Here is a 22,365-nt window from a genome sequence, read left to right on the forward strand (position 1 = left end):
ATCCTTGCAAGGTCCTTAGAAGCATGCTACTGGGGGCCGCTTGCCTCTTCCCTCTCTCTCCATGAGTTCCAACCCCCAGACAGGACAGGGTACCCAACATCAAGTGCAAGCCTATCTTCCCATTCCAGAAAATGCTCAAGACTACCAGTGGATCGGTCTGAATGACAGGACTATCGAAGGGGACTTCCGCTGGTCTGACGGACACTCCCTGGTGAGTTCCCAGAGAATAAGGAGTGGGAGAAAGGCCCCAAGAACAGCATGCATTGAGTCGGATGCAAACTCTCTAAGCAGATGCTACTAGGCAAGGGCAAGCAGGAACACTGTAAGGAAGGGGTTCTGTCTCTTTCTTGTGTCTCTGGAGGCTGGCCTGGGGCTGGATAGACTTCATGAGGGAAGGCACAAGATGGAAGAAGGAGCCGAAAGGAAATGAAGGTGTGACAGCAAGGCACGTGAAAAGTGTATAACATTTGAGTTTCCTATGTGCAAAGGACTAGTGTCTATTCAAAGCATAAAATACAGAGATCACTAGGCAGTGTAAGAAGTCGGCTGCAGGTCAGTGAAAAGCTGAACCCTACCCTTGAGGTTTATGAGCTCCTGAAAAAGGACCAGGGTCGGGCTATGTAGCCAGGTCTCTAATCTAGGATTCATAGCATCCAGGATGACCCTGATCTGATCAGATTCCCAGCATCCTTTGCGGGTGCCTTACAACCCAGACGTTGGGTAAAAGAAAGGGGAAAAAGGAGATGGGGGAGCTGATTGGGAAGAAAGTGGGGTGGTCTAGCCAAGCCATACCCCTTCAGCCTTCCCCTAACATTTTTGCCTCTCCTGTCCGCAGCAATTTGAGAAGTGGCGTCCTAACCAGCCTGACAACTTCTTTGCCACTGGGGAGGATTGTGTGGTGATGATCTGGCATGAGAGAGGCGAATGGAACGATGTCCCCTGCAATTACCAGCTGCCCTTCACATGTAAAAAGGGCACCGGTAAGAGAGGCTCGGGAGGAGATGGGGGGGGAGGAATAAGACCTCCAGCTGCAAGGGAGCCGCTCTGCTCGCTCGCTATGTGACCTGAGCGAGTTCCCTTGTCTCCTAGCTACTGGGGGGCTATGGGATCATCCTCAAGATGCACATGGATGCTCGTGTGAGGGCCTCTCATGGCACCAGCATCACAAGGGACAAAGAGGAGATGAAAGCCATGGGCTAGAGGACAGGATCCTCAACTCCATGCATGACGTCCCTCAGATGTCAGTAACAGAAAGTCACCCATCATGGCCACCCTTTCTTTGGGGCTCCAAAATTGCTAATCACAGAATCAAAGCTGTCAGGCCTGGGTGCTTCAACTTGAAGGGCATGGGCTTCAAGTGTTTAGAGAACCTGGCCTGGTGCTCCTACTCAGAGCCTGTGTCCCCTGGCCTTCTTTGGGCCCCACTTTCCCTGGCTTTAGACATTTTCATAAAGAAGTCACAGATGTCTTACCAGATGGTCCCCTTTCCCCATCTTCCCCCCATTTTCATCTTCTCCCCATTGTTCAAGGTCATTTTTTATATTCCCTTCCTGCCTACCAGCACCACTGAGGAATCTGGATGGTAGAACTTAATATCTCAGGATTCTTAGCCCTGCATCTTTCCAGTAGACCAGGCTCAGCCATGGGTAGCACAGCCTAATCCCTTTCTCATCATACTGTGGGCTCTGGGATAACCTTGTCTCTGCCTACATGGGCTATCACAGAAGATCTCGTGAGACCCCTTGCTAAAAGGCATTTGTCCCTCAGTGGCCTGTGGAGACCCCCCAGTGGTGGAGCATGCCAGAACCCTCGGGCAGAAGAAAGATCGCTACGAGATCAGCTCTCTGGTGCGGTACCAGTGTACTGAGGGTTTTGTCCAGCGCCACGTGCCCACCATCCGGTGCCAGCCCAGTGGGCACTGGGAAGAGCCTCGAATCACCTGCACAGACCGTGAGCATTGTCCCCCTGGTCCCCTGCCTGGCACAGAGTCAAGTTCCACCAACAGGGCCTTCTCACTCTCCCCAGATCACAGTTGGAGCTGGCACTGTTCCGTAGGTGCCAAACCATGCTAGAGGCTAAGCCACACAGGGATACCATCCCTGAAACACTGGTCTCCACCACAGGGAATGCTGCTCTTCCCTGACAGGAGATAAGAAAGCTGGTAGCCTGGGCTGGGACTGACTCCTGAGCCTAAGGAAGTTTAATGAGAAATCCAACCCAGGGGAGCAGGCTGAGAGCAGCTTTGGGTTACATTCCGAAGCCCACAATGCACGGGGGGGGGGGGGCTCCTGTCCACGTGGGAAGGCTGCGCAGAGCCTAAGCTTGGCCCTGCCACCTCCCCTCTCACTGTTGATTTCCCACCTCCCTTTCGCTGCAGCCAACACCTACAAGCACAGGCTACAGAAGCGGAGCTTGAGACCCACACGGAGGAGCCACCCCAGCATGGCCCACTGAGAGGAGCTTCCATAATGCACCCAGGATGCTGAGCCCAGCGGTCAGCCAGGCTGACCATGCATCCCACCCACATGGTGTCTTCTTGCCGCTTTTTGTCATATAAGGAATCCATTAAAGAAGGAAAAAAAAACCCACATTGTGTGTGCCCCACTCCCCGCATCACCCAAACTGCATCTAATTTATCCTCCTCTGCCCCCTCCCCAAAAGAAAAATGCCAAAGCAAATTTACTGTAACCCATGGACTGAGTTTAGAGACATTTCTTTGATTTCCCACCGTGCCTTTCCAGGGACCAGTGCAGGGACAGGGTGAGAAGTAAGGGGTTAAATTAAATAAAGAAGATTATTTTTTGTTGTTGTTTCCTGACTTTGCCCAAGAACAGTACAATGGTTGGCTACTTCGCCTCCAGGGAGAGCTAGGGGGCCGGAGGAGGAGCTGAAAGGAGGCAGGGTCAGGGAGACAGTCACAGAGCTTGGAGGACTCAGAAGAGGCAAACTACAGCTTAGTGTGTTGGACAAAAGGAATCGAGGTCTGTGCCATCTGTGAGGGAAGGAGCCTGGGGCAGGGACAGGCTGGCCAAAGGGAAGGCAGAGCCCTCTCCTAGGGACCTTTCATCTGGGCCAACCAACCTAGCAGGTGTCATTTCTCGGCTGGACTGGGTAGGGGCACTTCCTTCCCAGGGGTGCTCCGCCGTCCCCTTCCCTCTCCCCACCCCGGGACGGTGCAGGCACCAGTGTTCCGTGCACCTATTTATATTTTTGAAAACTAAAGATTATGATAATTATAATAATAAAGACATTGGAAGAGATATATTCCTTTTCTTTTCCTTTTTTTTTTTTTTTATTATTTTTAAAAATCTGTTCTAAGTCTTATTTGAGTAAAAGGTGACCGTGACCATGATCTGGGACCTCTATGGAGTCACGCTTTGATCACATGACTCTAAAATGGTGTGCGAGTCCTGTGTGTTCAGTAACAGCTAGTTGCCTTGTCAGAATGACACTATGTTTGATGAACCCTGTCACGGTCCCTGAGTGTGTGTGAATACAGCATGTTGGTGTGAACACATAGGACCTATTTGTGTGTATACGCCTGAACGCGCTCATCCCCCTGTGTCATTCTGTGGTTCGGAGTGCAGGTTTGTAGGTGGGCTCAATGGGAACTTAAGACAAGGCATGATGTCTCAGTGAGCTGAGACAGGAGCCATCCTGGGCTACATAGTAGGACCCTGTCACAAAACAGCAAAAGAAGTACTCAAGAGAGACTACATGCATGGTCTATAATCTCAAGAGAGACTGGATGCATGGTCTATAATCTCAAGAGGGACTAGATGCATGGTCTATAATCTCAAGAGAGACTAGATGCATGGTTTATAATATCAAGAGAGACTAGATGCATAGTCTATAATCTCAGCTACTTGTGTGATGAGATAGCCTGAAGACTTGGTGTGCGAGCGCCTGACTAACAGACATGTAAGACCTTAGGTTCCATCTCCACTAGCAAAATGGGGTAGCATGTCACCTGGAGGGCTGGGATAACACTGGAGTGAGGCAGGGGAACTTGAATTTTTAACCAATTCTCAGAGGCTGTTAGTCATGTATGATGGTGCATATATGGAGTCCCAGCGCTGGGGAACAAGAGGATTGGATTCTAAGGCCATCCTCAGCTATACAGAAAGCTCAAGACCACCTCTGGTTATATGAAACTGTCTCAATCCCTGCTCATCTCCCTTCCCCCAAAAGGAAGCCATCTTAGGGGGTTGGGGTTGACTTGGATGGCTAAGGGGTTAAGAGGGCTCACTGTTTCTGCAGAGCGTCTATGTCAGGTGGCTCACAACCTATACATAATTCTAGCTCCAGGGGATCCAGTGCCCTAACTGGCTTCTGCAGGCTTCTATACACACTTGCCCATACACACAAATACATGCATGCATGCACGCACATACACACACAAAGAGACACACATATACATACACATACAGGGACACACACATACACACACATGCATGCACACATTTTAAAGAAAAGAAAAGAAAAGAAAAGAAAAGAAAAGAAAAGAAAAGAAAAGAAAAGAAAAGAAAAGAAAAGAAAAACTGACTAAACACCTGATTGCTAAGCACCAGCAGACATGTGGATGGAATACAGGTCTGGTTCCCTGAAGCATTGTTAGGGTGAGGAACAAAGACCCTCCCTGGTCCCCAGCCTCTGAGACCCTCTAGAAAGCACAGGAGCCCCTGTTTCATGAAAGGCACCTCCTACTCTTCTCCTGAGGCCCTCAAAACTGGGCCATCCTACGGTGGAGATGGTGAAGAAGGGAACCAGATCCCCAGTGGCTAGGCCAGCAACCTGAGGCAGGTACGCTGTAGGTTAGACAAGGTCAAACCAAATCAGCACGCAGGAGCAGCCCAGTGGAAGATGGAGGACAGAAGTTATTCCATGCTTACCCACGGCTGGAATCCCTAGTCCCTGAGACTGAAGGAGACAGAGGGTCAGATACAGGGGTCAGCTGGAAAGGAAGGAAGGGAATCATAGCACTCTTTGTTGGCCAAATAAGGTACACACACCCAGAGAGTCACTCCTAAGCAGGGACACGGGAAGGAGACCTAGACTCTTTGAAACCAGGAGAAGAAGGGAAATTCTTCCTTGCCTAAGTCCTTACCCACAAGTCTGAGGACCCTGTGCAGAAATGTAAGGAGTCAACACTCAGCCTTTTGCCATGTATAAGCTGAGGAAAGGGAGTTAGTCATCGCCATTGTCCATGGTGAACACCAGTTTCCTCAAGTAGGGATGGCAGCTGTACCAGAACATGGCAGAGCCTTTTAAAAGCCAATGGACCTCAAATACCCCAGAGAAGGATGCCAAGAGAATTAAGAGTTGGGTCTGTAAAATAATAATAATAATAATAATAATAATAATAATAATAATAATAATAATAATAATATAATACCTTTAAACGTTTAAGTTGGGAAATATAAAAACTATCCAAGCAATCCCCCAACCCACAAGGGACAATGGTCCACCTGATACACACTCAACCCAGGAAGTCCGGGGCAGGGCAGATGTACAGCTAGCCACCCTGCTAATGCTGGACATAACAGTAGACACCATAGCGGGTTTGGGGGTCTGGGAAGCCAAAGGTCCGTACTCCAGGCTCAGGGGGGCCACAGTTGAGTCGAGGGTGAACTATGGGGTAGCGGGCACTTCCATCTGCCAGCCAGCCAGCATCACAACGATCCAGGCCATGGAACTTCCAAGCCGCAAAGAGCTGGCTCACCATGGAGATCTGTGCACCATCTTCCTGACAGGCCTCCCTGGCCTCCGGCAGCGTCAGCTTCTTGGGGTTCTCCAGGTAGTACACCCGCCCTGTGGGAAAGTGGACCATTTAAGTGCTATCCAGCATAGAAAGCAGAAGAGCCTACCACGGCAGGGAGGAATTGCCTTATGGGAATCTGTATTGGACTCTTTGAAGCGCCACCTGTGCAGGCCTCATCCCACTCCCATACTGCCACAGGTCTGGGGTTGCTCTAGTCATTTCTGTATGCCCCAATTGCATTCCAAGTGGGCACCCACCCTGACTGAACCAGTCGCTCACCTGACTTTTACTGAACACCTACCACATACCAGCAGATACTTTTTAAACTAAGTAGCCAAGAGCTTCACAGGCCCTCCCTCAGGTAACCACCAAGCAGGACAGGCCTGTGCCTGGCCATCCCACTCACCCTTGAGGGCAGCAGCAAAGCAGAAGACGTCATAACGGTGCAGGCGGTGGTGGCGCTGGCCATAGCTGCGAACACCAGGTGCCAGACCCAGGCCTCCACAGGGCTGCCGGGGCAATGCTATAGGGTACTGCACAGAGGCATCCTGCAGCCAGCCTGCATTGCACCAGTCTAGGCCTTCCTCCCAGGCTCGGAAAAGCTGCTCAAAATTGGCTACCACAGCACCCTGCTCCTGGCAGGCCTGTTGGGCCTCGTGGAAATTGAGCTGGTAGCGCCCTTCACGGGACTGGTAGGGAAAAACCACGCCTAGGAAGGAAGGAAGGAAGGAAGGAAGGAAGGAAGAACTTAGAGGGGTTGGAAGGAGGACACAGGAGCTTCTCACCTCCACCAAGATGTACGTGCATCCAAAATGTAGACTCTCCTGGCTCAGATAGCACAGCAAACCGCCGAGTTCCTGTCTACTACCAAAGCCCAAGAGGAGCCTTCCCCTGCTCCTCACCTTCCTCCTAAACCTGGGCAGAGTTCAGACTTGTATTGACCTGAACCATCCATCAGGTGACATCCCTGACTATAGAAGACAAGACCACCCTGTTGTGCTTTGGGCTCCAGGGGTGAGGCTTGCCTCCCCTCCCAGTCCTACAGGTATCTGTAAGTTTATAAAACAGCAGTGTCTGCATGCGACATCTGTACATGCGCTAGTATGCATTAATTTACCTGTTAACTGCTTAAGATCCTGACACCAAGCCCACAAATCCCTTCATCCTCATGGATCCATGTGGCACTGGACCTGCAGTGAGCTCAAAGCTTAGGCTTTTAAAACTTTCTGCTTTGGGGACACAGATGCATAGTTTTGATTTATGAGTTGGTTCATCTCTCTAATTTTATTCATTGTTTGTTTGTTTGTTTGTTTGGGAAAGGGTATGCGCATGAAAATCGAGGAACAACTCATAGCCATCAGTCACCCTTTGCATCATATGGGTCCCGGGGATTGAACTCAATGTGCCAGTCTTAGCCACAAGTGCCATTATCCACTGAGCCATCTCCTAGGCCCCTCTGAGGCAGTTTAATTTTCAGACTAGTCAGGAAAGGCCAGGTTTGTATGTCATTTAGTGAACACATTGTTTGTTTGGTCTGTTGGTTGGTTCGTTGTTTGGTTGGTTGGTTGGTTGGCTGGGTGGTTGGTTGGTTGGTTTGGTTTGGTTTGGTCTTTGGAGAACTAGGCTGGATAATTTTGTGTTAACTTGACACAAGTTAAAATCATCTGAGAAGAGGGAACCTCAATGAGATCAGACTATAATCAAGCCTGTAAGACATCTTAATTAGTGATTAAGATGGGGATAGCCCGACCCACTGCGCGTGGGGTCACCCCTGGGCTGGCAATCTTGGGTTCTATTTTTAAAAAGCAGACTGAGCAAGCCATGAAGAGCAAGCCAATAAGCAGCACCTCTCCATTGCCTCTGCATCAGCTCCTGCTTCCAGGTTCCTGCCCTGTGTGAGTTCCTGTTCTGACTTCCTTAGATGATGAATAGAGCTATGGAAGAGGAAGCAGAAATCAACCCTGTCCTCCCCAACTTGCTTTTGGCCAAGGGGTTTCGTTGCAGCAGTAGGAAACATAAGACAAGGACAGAGTCTTGCCGTGTAACCCAAGCTGGCCACAAACTTGCAGCCTTCCTGTTTCAACCTTCCAAGTACTGAGATTTGTGCCACCAAGCCTGCTTTCTTAATGTGGAAATGTCTTAAGAGAATAAAAGGAGCCGGGTGTGGTGGCTCATTCCTAGAATCCCAGCAGTCAGGAGGCTGAGACTGGGGATTACGGTGAGTTTAAGGTCATACACAGGGGCATGTAAAAACTGCAGGAAGAAGGGTGGAGAAGAGCCCTTAGGTAAGAGGCCTGAGGTCAAGGATACCCTGGGGTAGGGGCCTCCTTCTTGAGGAGGCCACACACATGTTCCCCTCAAAAATTTCTATGTTAGCAGGGCATGGTGGTTCACTTCTGTAATCCCAGGACTCAGGAGACTGAGGCAAAAGGATTACCATGAGCTCAAGACCACTCTGGCCTACAGAATGAGATCCTGTCTCAGAAAATGAAAGCACAGAGCAGGGTGTGGTGGCACAGGCCTTTAATTCCAGGGCTCAGGAGGCAGAGGCAGGTGGATCTCTGTAAGTTTGAAGCCAGCCTGGTCTACATAGTGAGTTCTAGGACAGCCAGGGCTACACAGAGAAGCATTACTCAGAAACAAAGAAAGAAACAAACAAAACAAACATGTTATCACGCATGTTGGAAATCTTAACTTTATAAAAGTTTATGTACTCCTTCTTGTTGTCGTGACCTGGGTTGAACCTAGGATTTCATTCACACTGGCCCCCATCCTTCCACTGATGGAGATTCCCCAGCCCAACTTAAAATGTGTAAGTATTATTCAGTCCATATCAAGACAGATGGAGCTAAGGGTCCAGGAGGAGGCTCTCCTTGGCACGCGCTGATTAGAAGCAGAACCTTGAATAAATGTTACCTGTGGCCAGGCGCCTGGCACAGCCAAGTTGAGGGAGCACTGAAGCTCAAGGGCCCCACCTGAGCAGGGGTTGGGAGGTACAGCAGTTAGTGATTGTACGCCCAGTCCTACCCTGAGTTCTCCTTCCTTGCAGCCCCCGGGATGAGGGCTCCCTGTCTCTCTAGGCCAGCCCTGATGACCGTTCCCTCTGATAACCCAGATTTCAGAATGAAGAGTTTGGCTATGGTTAGGCCCTGCAAGTGGCAGGGGTAGTGATCTTTTCCAGGAAGCAAATTCATTCTCAGTACTAAAGGCAGGAAATAAAAGAACTGCTATTACCTGCCCAGTTGTTTCCTTGTTTATTGTACCCACAGTTCCAGGGATGAGCCCTGCTTAGGGGCCAAAATTGGGGTGTGGTGAAATGGAATTAAAGGAGCATGCTGCTCCCCCATCCAAGATACAAAGGAGCCCAAGCTACAAAGAGGTCTCAGACTGGAGCCACTAGATCCCTGGCTCATAGTGTCTGGCTGGGTCAAACAATACTAAATTTTCTTCTAAAAATACACGATTTTTACATAAAAATCCAGAGAGTCCAACGACTGGTCATATCGCTCACTGATAGATCATTTACCTGGCATGCCCAAGACCCTGAGTTCTTATCCCCCATACGACACACACAAAATTTCATACTTAAATATGAAAATCTAACAGCAATAGGCCTGCATTCTTAATTGGTATCACAACTAGTCTAAATTAAGTGGATTTCTTTACATGGCATGGGGTTCAGCAGTGTGCTCCAGGCTCTACCAGTCCCTACTGTCACCCACTGGCCCGGCCTTGTTCATATGTCTTGCTGACTAACCCTGCTGGAACCTCAGCTCTGTCTCCTATGAGCTGTGGAACCAGTTCCCATTTCCCTCTTTCTGAACAGGTCTAAAAGAGAGGGAATAGGAGGCAGTGACTTCTGGAAGTTGCTCCCTGAGTTCAAACCCCAGCTCTGCCACCCATCAGCTACATGACTTTAAATACGTTCCTTGATCTCGCCTCATTCCCTCCTCTGGAAAACAAGGGCCGTGACGTCATCATAACTTCCTTTTAGGGTTGTTTTAAGACTTCGGCATGCTTACCTGTGTAAAGAATACGGGTCTATGCCTTCTCTGGGTCCTCTCCCCCTCCCTCGGGTCCCAGTGGCACCATTTCAGGGCCTTACCCCGAAGCTCCAGCTCTACCAGGCCACTCTCATCTTCCAGGCCATCAATGACCTCGCAGCGGTAGCGCCCGGAGTCCTCCAGCCGCAGGTCTCGAAGCTCCAGCGAGACGTCCTGCTGCTCGTCCTGCCTCAGTTGAACTCGCCCTTGGTAGTACCCAAAGGAGCGGTGCTTCTGCCCGATGGCCACAAGCACGTCCTGCTCCGGGGCTCCGTTCTCTGACAACTTCCGCCACTTAACACGCACGTGTCTCGGGGATGCCAGGGCTGGCTCATAGTGGTAGCGGCAGGGCAGGGTCACGCTGGCTCCTTGGTGACTGAACAGGGACTCCTCCGTCGTCTCCACCACTAACCTCACACCATTGAATAGGCCTGGGGACGAGGTGGGGCACAGATGGGACAATGGTCTTGCAAGGACCACCCGTACCTTCATGCCAAGCCCCTTCAGACTCAAGCGTTGCCGGGTGCAAAAAGAGCCATCCTTTCCCATCCCTACAAGTGCTCCTCCACTCCTCCACTACCCAACCATGAGACTTTGCGCCTACTTCCACGGAGCTGGGTGTGCCGGCACACCAGTAGGAAGGCTGAGACTGAAGGATTAACATTGGTCTGAGACCAGCATGAACTACATGCAGTGAAACACTGCCTCAAAAAAGGGGGGGAGGGGTGACGTCAGTTCCTTGGATTTGTACTGGCCTTGCCACTTGCCTGCTCCTTGGATGAAAGGTGGAAATGATGGTCCCACTGTGCCTACCCTGAGACTTGGTTCCAGGAGCTCTTGTTGACTCCACCTTCTCTGGGGACGTTTATTGTCAGTCCCTAAGAATACAAGCCCAGGCTTGCCTGCCTAGAGCACAAGAGGCCATGGGAAGCAGAATGCATCTTCCTCAGCTGGGGTCATCCTACACCAACCATCTGTGAGGTGCTCCCATAGCAGGCCATTTGCAAGTCTTGAGACTGACAGGAGACAGAGGAGACCCAAGGAAAGATACAATCCCCCCTCACTCTCCTGCTTCACATAACCAATGAGATTGTCAAAATGACTAATGAGGTCAAAGAGCTGAGAAGAGGAGGCTCAGTGCTCAGCCCTCCAATAGCCACCCATGGCTCAGAGAACATGGTGGGAGAGTTGTAAAGAACACAAGAGCCAGCAGATGGAGAGGAGTTTTGTCTTTTGCATGTGACATGGATACAACTCTCACAGTGGGTGTGGTTACCTGCCCAAGGTCAAGCCAGCCAGAATTCTGGCATAAATGCAGGAGATGATCTATCTGCATCCCCCCTGACTGAGGAACTGTTGGCACTTGTAAGTTGTTGGGGGAAGGAAAATCATTTTCTACTGAGGATGAGGCAGAGGCAGAGGCAGAGGCAGAGGCAGAGGCAGAGGCAGAGGCAGAGGCAGAGGCAGAGGCAGAGGCAGAGGCAGAGGCAGAGGCAGAAGAGGCAGGCCAATCTCTATGGGTTCAAAGCCAGCATGATTTGGTAGCATGTTTCAAGCCAGCCAGGGAAACATATTGAGACAAATATCATGCCCCCCCCCCAAAAAAAAGAAAAGAAAGGAAGGAAGAAAAGAAAGACATGGACTTGGGAGGGTGACATTGAGATTTTAAGAAGCTGCAGAAGTAAACTAGGAGATAGATGTGATCATATTTCATTGTATACCTATATGAAATTCTCAAGAATAAAGGAAAAGGGGAGAACTGTTTTCTAAAAACAGCTAATAAGTCATTCCTCAACTCCAGCCTCCTTGTGGCCCTTATGTGAGTAAGAGTGTCTGGCTGATGTTTTTATCTCTACTAGAACTCCCCTCCTCAGCTGCGGCTGCTCAGTGCTCTCCTCAAGGAGAGCATTCTGCGGATTAAAGGAAGAGGTGAGCAGATAGACCAGCATATCCCTCCCCTAATATCTAGGCTTAGCTGTAGACTAGGTGGTTTCACAGTCCCTAGATCCCACATACAGTGAATCCTGGGACCCTCATGGATGCTCTCCCACAGACGCTCTTCAGTTCATCTTATCTGGCTGCTTAATCAATAAACTCTCGTCTGACCTAAAATTCATTTTGCTGCACAGTCTGGCAATACCTGTATCCCCCACACACACCCTCACCCTCACTCCCATCCCCACCCCCAAGAATTCAGAGGGAAACTCAGGATGCACATGGAGTTGTATTCTCCAAAGAGAGGCAAGCTGTAGGACCAGAAGAAACAGAGGCCAATTAATAAGTGTGCTGTTAAGCCTCCATGTTTGGGGGAGTTTATTCTGTACCAAAAGCTAACAGACAAGCTAAGCATGGTGGCTCCTGCCTGTGATCACAGATATAGGAGGCTGGAAAATCAAAGTTATCTTCAGCCTCACAGAAACTTCTAGGCTAGCATAGGAAGCTAGTAGTCTAGCTCAGCTAGGAGAATGCTTGCATAGCATACACAAGCCCTGGATTTAGTCCCCAACAGTGCCTCTAAATGGGTATAAAAGCACACACCTGTAATCCCAACACTTGGGAGACAGGGTCAGAAGGATCAGAAGTCAGGGCCAGCCCCAGCTATATAGCAAGTTTGATGTCAGCACAGGGCTGCATGAGAACTTGTCTCAAAAACAAACAAACAAGAATAATTGTAAATGCTAACTGCCGTGACAGCTAACAAGAACTTCACCAAGGGACAAGGCAGGGCAGCTCCAGTGAGAGCCCAGCCTCAAGTGTTCCTGAGTCCCCTTCATTCTATAATGGCCACCAGAAAGCACAGCACACCGCCTTTTCACACTCTGGGCCAACTGTTGACCAGGGCTCCTCCCAAAAACCCAGATCTCCTGGCCAAGGTAGGAGGCTGTCAGAGCTCAGGGTCCAAATGACAGAACTCCCTAAGCAACAGAACTCACTGCAGGACACAGTGACTGCCATCTCAAAAGCCCTGTGCCCAAGGCCTCACAGCCCAAAAGAGGTACAAGTGATATTCAAACTCACACTTCTGTGACTCCAGAGTCCCTTCTGTGGGGGACACCATGGGTAGCTACACTCGGGCTAGATCTTAATGAACTAGCAGTTCTAGGAACTAGGGCCACCCCAAGAGAACTCAGTCTTTGGTACCAGCAAACTCAGAGTATCTAAACCATCTCCTCTCATCTTAGAAGCCAAGCTTGTACACCTCTGGAGGCCTGGACAAGGAAGATCCTGCTGTCTCCATCCCAGCCTGGAACTTGCATATCACAGCAGAAGCCAGGACACAGGCCTACGAGCCACCCACCTTCCCCGTAGCCATTGCCCAGGGTCCTGCCATGTAGACCATTAGAATAGTAGAAGCCATTGTAGAATGGAAGTCCCAAAACGTAGGAAAGTAGTGAGAGAAGGACAAGGAACAGCAGGCTCATCCTGGCCGGGATCGTGGCAGTGCCAGGGTGTCTTAGATGAGTCTGGGCCCTGGGAAAACTGCAGAGAGAAGAAAAACAAGCCAATTACAGAAGCCCCACTCTAGAGGGCTGGGATTCCTCTCTTCAGCATCCTACACACACACACACACACACACACACACACACACATATGCGTGCTCAACGGTACATCACAGAGCGGCTCTGTGTGCCAGGCACCGTCCTCAGCGCAGCAGGCAGCAAGAACAAGCTAGGAGACAGTCTGCCTTGTGGAGAAAAGCTGCATCCATAGACGTAACCACAGAAGCACATCCAAGCTGTTTCAATTTCAGAGGTCATTAATTGCAAGCGCTTTTTAAGGAAAACAGAGAAGACTAGAACAGAACAGGGCAGGGCGAGTCTCATGTTTAGTAACAATAAGTCTGCACTGGAAACTTTGTTTCAACGCCAAAATGTCTGCATGGGGAGGGCTGTGACAATGTCATGTCTATTTTAAAGACTGATCAAGGTCAAAAATCATTTGGGGTATAAGATGGCTCCGTGGTAGAAATGCTTGATGCACAGTTATGACAGCCTAAGCTCAATCTCTGGCAGTCACATAAAGGTGAATGAGAACCTATCCCACAATGTTGTCTAACCTTAAAACACACACATACATACACATGAACACATGCACGTGCACACACACATACACATATTCTTTTAAAAAGTGTAAACACAAACACACCAAAGAAAAAAATAGAAAACACACCAGCATTTCATGTAGCACAGGCTTGCCTCAAACTGAGCATGTGACAGTCTTGAACTCTTGATCTTCCTGCCTCTACCCGCAAAAGTCTTGGTAATCAAAGAGTGATACATATATCACTGGCTATCCTGGAACTCATTTTGTAGACCAGGCTGGCCTTGAACTGAGAAATTCACCTGCCTCTGCCTCCCGAGTGCTGGGATTAAAGGCATGCGCCACCACGCCCGGCCAAAGAGTGATATTTTAAAAAACAAAATAAACAACCTACTGTCCATGGTCCAACTGCCTCTTTTGAGTGCCCACAAACTTGAGAATGGCTCCCCAATGTGTTTTTGCTTATTTGTTTGTTTTGCTTTTGGGTGCACAACTATAATCCCAGCACTGGGTAGGTAGAAGCAGGAGAATTAAAGAGTTCAAGTCTATCCTAGATCACATATGAAGTTTGTGGCCAGCCTGGGCTACACAAGACCCTGTCCAAAGATGGGAGCACCCAAAGGAACATTGAAGCTGGGCGGGTCCTGAGGCGGTACAGGTAGAGTGGTCTTCTTAAAGGGCATAGACACTACAAGGTACAGTGGCCAGGGACAGGAATAAGGGATACTCTCCGATTGTCCCCATGCATCCCAGATCCACTGTCACCATGTATCTGTCCCCATGGGTCACTTGCCCTGCCCCACCCCCAGCCTTCTGACTTCCACGTGGATTCAGTGAGTGGGAGACAATGATGAGATGTGGAGGAAAGAAGACCCCGCCCCCTCCCACTCCAGCGATCGAATCCTTCGTTGTCTGTCTCTCGACGGCCACCAACTTCTCTGTTATCCCTATAGCTGTTCTCTAAAAGCGATCCCTTGATTAAAATCTCTTTGTGGTAACCATCTGGAGTGAATTCTGCTTCCTGACACGGGAGAAGGAGGAGGTGAGTCGGTCAGCAGGGACTGTCTCAAAGCCCTGGGAGGAGGTGAGCCTAGCTGCCTGCTCTCTGTCCTGATAATGCAGATGAAAGGCTTCAGGCAGAGTCAGACGCACATCTGAGAGCCGGCCTTCTGGAGACAGGCAGGAGGCGGGCTTCAGTGCAGCACACTGAAAGGGCCCGCAGGCCTTTGCAAACAGAACGGTATGATTATCGTAGAGGAATGTGGGAGGATGCTCAGGGTGTCATTTGTGATGACAAAGCAAAACACAATTGCCACACTGATTGCAAACATGTGGCCTAATGAGAATGTCTGTGCACAAGACCAGAGGAGGCAGGGGCTCCAGATATATATATAGAGAGAAAGACAGACAGACAGACAGACAGACAGACAGAGAGAGACAGAGAGAGAGAGAGAGAGAAAGAGAGAGAGAGAGAGAGAGAGACAGACAGACAGACAGACAGACAGACAGACAGACAGACAGACAGAGACAGAGAGAGAGAGAGAAGAGAAGAGAAGAGAAGAGAAGAGAAGAGAAGAGAAGAGAAGAGAAGAGAAGAGAAGAGAAGAGAAGAGAAGAANAGAAGAGAAGAGAAGAGAAGAGAAGAGAAGAGAAGAGAAGAGAAGAGAAGAGAAGAGAGGAGAGGAGAGGGAAAAGAGGGAGGGGAGGAGAGGAGAGAAGAGGAGAGAAGAGAAGAGAAGAGAAGAGAAGAGAAGAGAAGAGAAGAGAAGAGAAGAGAAGAGAAGAGAGGAGGGGGGAAAGAGGGAGGGGAGGGAGAGAGAGAAGAGAAGAGAAGAGAAGAGAAGAGAAGAGAAGAGAAGAGAAGAGAAGAGAAGAGAAGAGAAGAGAAGAGAAGAGAAGAAAGGAAGAAGGGAGGGAGGAGGAAGAGGGACAGGCAAAGTAAATATTGACCTGCGAGAGTGACCAGACTCTGGAGGGAACATCCTTGGTCCCAGAACTATTAGTCCCTGCTGGAAAGGAGGGATGGATGCAGAGAGAGCTGACGACCCAGTCCACTCTTCTCTTTGTTGTATTTGCAGAAAATCTAAAGTCTAGACTTAGCAGCTGTGCTATGCACTGGAGCCACACAGCGCGCCTGGTTGACAGGAACTGGAAGATCCCTGTTCAAAACCATCTCCATCCCTCGGTATTAGTGGACAGTTTTTCTCAGGACCCTCATGGGTGCCACTCTCCAAGGACACTCTGACACAAAGCGGCATCACACTGGCATATAGACTCTCCATCTTCTCCTGCGCCATGCAGATCTTCTTCTAGATCGCTGATGTCTAATTCTGGATAATAACTATTGTACTGTATTGTTCAGGGGCTACTGACAAGGAGGGGGCAAGGTCTATACTTTTTTACCGCCTGACTATCTCTCTGCGGTTGGTTGCGTGTACAGACGCAGCTATCAGAGGCCCCCCCGCTCTTCACTGTGTGACTCTGAGCTATGTCTGCAGCTGTGAGGTGGAGAGCATCATCCTTGCCTGGCTTTACTTCTCCCCAGCAAGTCTGGTTCCTCCTACAGCAATGGGATGCTAGAGATGGGCAAAACCGCTTATGAGCAGAGATGTCCTGCACAACAACATCCAGGCCTGCAGTGAGAACTCCCGGAGAGGCCATGTCCTGATGTTCTTTCTCTAACCTGCTAGGACCACAGTAGTCAACCGCATAGAGATGGGGACCCACAGCCTCTCTGCAACCTAGACATCCTCTACCTACATTGGTCCAGGAACAAGTACCCTGGGACATAAACCACCACATCGAGTACCCGTGAACAGAGCTCAGCCTCGCTGTGTTAAAGCCTCTTACTCACGTCATACTCGCGTGACATGACCTTACAGGCTTCTGTGTATGGATACTTGGTCCCCACTGGATGGTGCTCTCTTAGGAGACTGTAGAATGTAACCCAAACACAAAATCATAAAACTAACTGAAAACAGTATGAGACTTGGGGGGTTGCTGTGCCGTATGTGAGCAGGTGTTCGTGGAGGCCAGAGATGGTGTTGGATGCCCTATAGTTGGAGTTACAGGAAGTTGTGAGACACTCAAGATGGGTGCTGGGGACTGAACTCAGCTCCTCTGGGGGAACAGAAAGTGCTCTTTACTGATGATCCATCTCCCCAAGCCTGTGACTTTTAATTATGAATGTATTTACTATTTAAATTTTAATTTGATTGCACGGTTCTCAAACATGAACTCTGTAGATGGCCACATAGTATCTCAGTGTCAAAAGGTTAGACAAGCAAAAGACCCACAGTATCACAAACTCTCACGGGACTCGGGGACAGAGGACAGGCCTTTCCGTCACGGGGCAAGGCTTCCTAGTTCTTGATGGAACTCCCTGAAGCACACTAAGATCATTAGAAGCCAGCTCAATTTTTAGCACCCACAGGGTAGCTTACAACTCCGGCTCCAGGGAATCCAGCACCTCCTTCTGGCCCGTGTGGTACACAGAGATACATGCAAGCATAAACTCACACACCTGAAACAAACAGATCTCTAAAAAGAAGATGGGGAGAAGGAGCTAAATTTGTCAAAATAAGACATGCGCTCAGGTCCATGGTAAACCTGACATGCAGGGTACCCTAGGTTAGATTTCCCCTCCTCCTCTATTTTTTTGTTTTTTAATCCAGGATTGTGTTGGAATTTCTTCATCTGACCCCTGGTTTTATTCAAAGGCTTCTGGTGCTAAACTCCCTTGAGCCAGTCACATGGGTTGTAACCCTTCACCCTGCTTGTATCCCTGCGTTGGTATGGTGCAAGCTGATTTGGGAATTCAGTTCAGCAAGGATTCAGAAACACGCTCCCTCACCCCCACCCCTGCTGGCCGTCTGTTTGCTTCCTGAGCTCTGGACAGCGAGCCAGTGTCTGGATGCTGAGGCACGCCCGTGAATGGGCTGAATGAAGCTAGGTGCTTTCTGCCAGCCTTTATCAGAATTCACACAACAAATAGTAATTTAAGGCGTACCTCAAGAGTCAGAAATTTCCAGACACTCAAGTACTTGGGGAAGCCGCTACCACACCAGTGCTATTCCCCCAGTACACTGACCTAGTATCCCTTCATTTTTTCAGTCATAGAGATGGTAGCCACAGCTCAGAAACACCTAGAATTCTACAGCGAGCTTTCCCTCCAATAACACAGAGAGTGAGTTCCCAAAGCTGGCTTTTCCAGCCTCAGAGACCCTGGAAACACTCACAACCTCCAGTCTGGGCCCCACACTAGCTCCCCGGTTCTTTAATGAACTTCTCATCCAGCACCTTCTCCTAAGAGGTCCCAAATCATAACTCTCTATTCACTCCGCAAGTAAACAGAGACGTGAATCAACTACCCAAAGGCCACACAGCCAGGAAATGACAGCGTAGGATTCTTTTTGCCTGATGTGAATTATGACTTGTCCTCTGACTGTCAGCACATCTTCCTGGCTACCATAAAACCAGTCTCAGAACCATCTTCTCCATGGTACAGACAAGAAAACTGGGGCTCCATAGAGCTAAGATACCTGCCTAAGGCTACCCTAGGGAAGAGCTGGGATTTGACCTAATTTCCTCAGCAAATATTACTCCATGCTTCCACCACCAGCTAGGCAGAATTCCAAGCCATAGAGATTCTAATCAGAGTGCCTCAGGGCCTCGGAGTCACAAAGGTGATGACAGGCACAGGTGCGACTGCAAGTGACAGGGGAGGATGGAGCAACGAGAGAGGTGCTTACTTATTTATTTACTTTCAAAATAGGGTGTCATGTAGGCCAGGCTAGCCTTGAACTCTTCACGATGCTGAGGGTGATCTTGAACTTCTGGTCCTCCTAGCTCTGCCCAGGATCACAGGCGTGTGCTACCAATGTCCAGTTTGGGGGATGCTTGGGATAAAACCGAAATGTGAAACCTCTGCGAATGCTCTGACAACTGAGCCACAATCTGAGCTCTGGGTGTTCCCTGCCTGTAAGTCAGGAAGACTTCGAAGAAGATGGGAGCCTTGAGGATTCTGGGAGAAGAGCATTCATTGCAGGGAGAGCTCAGAGGCCAGAGAGGCTGGGGCCCCAGTGACCTCAGGAAGCAATGCCCACGTGGTGGCCAGACGCCCAGTCATATATCCCCATGGACTGTTTAAAAAGGAAGGACAAAGAATCTTCAGAAAAGGCACGGTGTGAATCTGATTTACAGTCTTCGGGGATGGTGCTGAGTGGCTTCTGATCTCTAATCAATTGTGTGTCATCCACACCAAACACAAAGAATGGCCTCCCCTGAGCCCTTCTGACCTCAGCCTCCCGGAGCACCCGACGACACTCCAGTCTGACTTTATTAGCACTATGCAAGTGGAGAGTCTGAGGCTAGCCCTGCAGGTGTGTAGCCTTCCACCCGGGAGGTGTCAGGACAAATAAAAGAAGTTAGCAAGAGAAGATGTGCACACTGAGGCAATGCTACATGGCAGGGGAGAATTCGTAAAACCTGAAGATTCAGGTTTGCTGGCTACCTTCCGAGTAACCCTGGGTAAGTCATCTGGCCTCTTGGAATGCAAGGCCTCCCTGCTTCTGAGGCTGAAGACAAGGGTGGCCCCAAAATGCTAAGGTTAACCACAGAGCGGAAGCCTGGGTGGGCGTCAGAAGCAATATCTAATGCCCTCTATCACTGATGCAGGAATAGGCACCTCTACTCCACCCTGCCTCAGACAACAGCCCCTTCTGACGTCAAAACCAAGGAGACTAGATGCATGGATTCTGTTCTGGCTCTGTGCTCTTACAACCAGTCTGCCCCTGGACAAGTGTCTGAGCCTCATTCTCTTCATTCATGAAAGGCTCCACACTGCCAGTCAGAAAACGCTCTTTGGAACCTCAGCAGCTGTGACTGTTCCTAACAGTGGGCGATCTTTCTCTTTTCCGAGCAACCACCCTTGACCTCTCTTCACTGTTGAGGAAAAGTGACCCTCCAGGAGACTTTGTTTATCTCCCGTTAGCTATTATCAGAGGTGTGGAGAAAATTCTCGGCCGTGATCACCGCTGGCCAAGAAGCGTCCAAAGAGAACAAAATTAAACTGAGTCTCGACAGGGAAGGCACAAGATGCCACCTGTACCATATTCTCGCTGCAACTGAGCCACTGGTATTAGTCCCTCAGACACCGGCAGACGGCAGGATTGCCCCCCCCCCCCCAGATCCACTAGGTTAAGGCATTTGACATCAATGCCCCGTTACAAAAAAGCTTTACCAAGCCTTTGAAGTTCTGCCACCATCACCGGCCAGGTTCTGGTGAAGGAAAGAGAGGGGTGTTTTCCACCAGCATTCCAGGCCTCCTGGTGCCAGTCGCTGGAGGGAAGCAGATCGCCTCGGGTCCTCGTCCCTTTCTTACAGAGCAGAGGTGCTCCCTGGGTCAGCCCTAGAAGCCCTTGTCCGAACAGGATCACAGGTGGCTGGTGACACCCAGTGAGCTGGGGGTAGGGCTGGGTCCAAGGGACTATACCTTTCCTCCCAGGCCTCCTCTTTGGATGTGACCAGCTTGCACCCAGAGTTTGCCGAGGTGCACTCCTGTCCCTAAGGCAGGTGGGTGCTCCAGGTGCTCGCCAGGCATCCTGCATTTTATCCCTAAGTATTCCAAAACGCAAGCATCCCTGAAGACAAGCATCCCTAAAGGCAAGCATCCTCTGCTCACCCCAACCCAGGTTGTCCCCAGTGTCCCCACCTCACCCCCCACGAAAGGTCTCCGGGGACTCCTGCCGCATCCCATGGATGCCTGGAACAGAGCTGGTACGAGCTACTGAGACAGTACCGACAAGCAGAAGGCAACAGACCTCAGGCTCCCCAAGCTTCACTGTGGTTTTACTTCTTGGTAGCTCCCAAAAGGGTCGCGTGCAAGTCAGCTGCCATATGGCTGTTGATGACATGGCAGACTCCCTCAGTCCCTAGTTCCTTCTGCCCTCTGTTCCCTGTCTTCTATCCCCACTCTTCTCAGCAACCGCGGGGTCTCCTAGGCTAGAAGGGAGAAACCTGCATGCACTGCTCCCCGAAACACAGCCACCCCCAGCCACGTGTACCGTCCCCAGAAAGCTCTTCGAAGGCTCCAACGCTTGGGGCCACAGGCTGTCCAGGTCCGAAGCAGCAGAAGAATTTGGGATCTTGAATGGCCCAAGAGGAAGCGGCTTCCAACAAACACCGCGCTCCCGCAGGACCAGCCCCTTAAAGGTACACAGTCCCTTTCCCTCCAGTCCCAAAGGCCTGGCCCTCCGGGGAGTAGCCGCTGTAAGGGCTGGAGTCCAGATCCGAAACCTGGAGCTGCCGGCTGGCAAGATGCAAATGGAGAGTAGTAGCTGTCACATCTTTGAGGAGGAGTCGAAAGAGGGGTGGCAGAGAATTGTTTACAGAGGTGGGAGGTCCCATTAAAATACCCAGGCTTCTAAAAGGGGAAGACCCTTGAGCACTCTGCGGGTGGGCTATGACTGCCCTAGAGAGTTCAGGAGGAGTATGTTATGTGTTCCTGCTTCCCCGAGAGCTGAGGATGACAACCTCCTGAGCACAGAGATAAATGGTTAGCCACACACATAGACCACCCCCAGGAGATTGGGGGGGGGGGTGTAAAGTAAGAATAGGAGGGACACTCCTCTAACAGAGCCTTCTTGTAGGCAGCCCTCTGTCCCTCAGGCAGCCACTACTCAGGATGCTTCTGTTTGAACAGGGTGTTTTCTTTCCTGTCCAGAAAGACCAGGTCCTGACCTACACGGCCTAGTTGTTTCAACAGAGAAATCTAAGGAGGTCCTTCAGCAAGGGCTGAGAGAAAGGCCACAGCAGGGTCGGGAGCCCTGACTCCCTTCCTCCGTGTGTGTGTGTGTGTGTGTGTGTGTGTGTGTGTGTGTGTGTGTGTGTGTGTGTGTTAGGAACAATCCAAAAACACAATTTCTGTGCCCAGACCTAAGTTCCCTCTAAAATGACTACCAGGCACACTGGCAAAGGGAGCTGTTCTCCAGCAGGTTAGGGAGGGAGCTGAGCCCTGGAGGTACTCATGAGGAAATAAACAGGATACAAGTACCAATGAGGAAACTCCCATAAGCCTCTGGGGCTGGGGCTGGGCCAGGCTTGGCATCCATTCTCTGTTCTCTCCTTTAGGCCCAGCAATGACACGGATTCCACCTTCTTATTTCCATTTTTTAGATACCAGAGGCCCAGTGTCACTCGGAACTAAGATAGAAGCACATTGTCTGCTCTGAGAATTTAGGCCCCAGGCTCCTCTGCCATATTCAAACTAGAACCAGGCAGAGAGAGTCAGGAGAGGAGGTCTCAGAGCTAACAGCCTCTGGTTTTGGAAACAGACTTGTGGTCAGCCAGAAGGTTCTCTGTTGTCACAGCAAGTGATAGGGTGGTCAGCAGAGAGAATGTCAAGTCTGCCTGTCTAAACTATAGACAGGAAAGGAAAAGAAAAGCAAAGTCAAAGTGAGGGGCTCTAAGCTAGGATTCCCAGAAGGGAGACGTTCCCAAGGCTGTGGCCAACACATGCAA

At 50.1% G+C, this 22,365-nt stretch overlaps 2 protein-coding genes across 3 annotated transcripts in view; one reads left to right on the forward strand and one right to left on the reverse strand.

The window, feature by feature from the left end:
- The window catches only part of Acan (aggrecan), a 62,611-nt gene extending 59,350 nt beyond the window's left edge, over positions 1-3,261 (forward strand). The window contains exons 14-17 of one of the 2 annotated variants that reach the window (XM_021194666.1): positions 129-211; positions 836-980; positions 1,768-1,950; positions 2,378-3,261. In XM_021194666.1, the coding sequence (XP_021050325.1) occupies positions 129-211; positions 836-980; positions 1,768-1,950; positions 2,378-2,454 (488 nt within the window). In that variant the 3' untranslated portion in view covers positions 2,455-3,261. The remainder of the gene's footprint in view (positions 1-128; positions 212-835; positions 981-1,767; positions 1,951-2,377) is intronic. The other variant, XM_029542575.1, reaches the window with a different exon arrangement.
- A 2,088-nt stretch (positions 3,262-5,349) lies between these two features.
- Positions 5,350-21,417, reverse strand: Hapln3 (hyaluronan and proteoglycan link protein 3). The gene is made up of 5 exons (XM_021214138.2): positions 20,910-21,417; positions 13,103-13,284; positions 9,867-10,235; positions 6,168-6,470; positions 5,350-5,811 (listed from the first exon to the last, which is right to left on the reverse strand). The coding sequence occupies exons 2-5, from the start codon at positions 13,224-13,226 to the stop codon at positions 5,528-5,530; spliced, it is 1,080 nt and encodes a 359-aa protein (XP_021069797.1). The 5' UTR covers positions 13,227-13,284; positions 20,910-21,417; the 3' UTR covers positions 5,350-5,527.
- Positions 21,418-22,365: the final 948 nt, after the last annotated feature.

Source organism: Mus pahari, chromosome 1 (genome assembly GCF_900095145.1).
Source record: "Mus pahari chromosome 1, PAHARI_EIJ_v1.1, whole genome shotgun sequence".
Classification (NCBI taxonomy): domain Eukaryota; kingdom Metazoa; phylum Chordata; class Mammalia; order Rodentia; family Muridae; genus Mus; species Mus pahari.

What these genes read in the sequence shown, in the direction of transcription:
- Hapln3 (XM_021214138.2), bottom strand. Translation starts at nt 13,226, where the DNA reads ATGAGCCTGCTGTTCCTTGTCCTTCTCTCACTACTTTCCTACGTTTTG. An exon ending in GGGCAATGGCTACGGGGAAG is followed by an intron (nt 10,236 to 13,102) that starts GTGGGTGGCTCG and finishes CCTCGTCCCCAG; the next exon opens with GCCTATTCAATGGTGTGAGG. An exon ending in CTTTGCTGCTGCCCTCAAGG is followed by an intron (nt 5,812 to 6,167) that starts GTGAGTGGGATG and finishes ACTTTCCCACAG; the next exon opens with GGCGGGTGTACTACCTGGAG.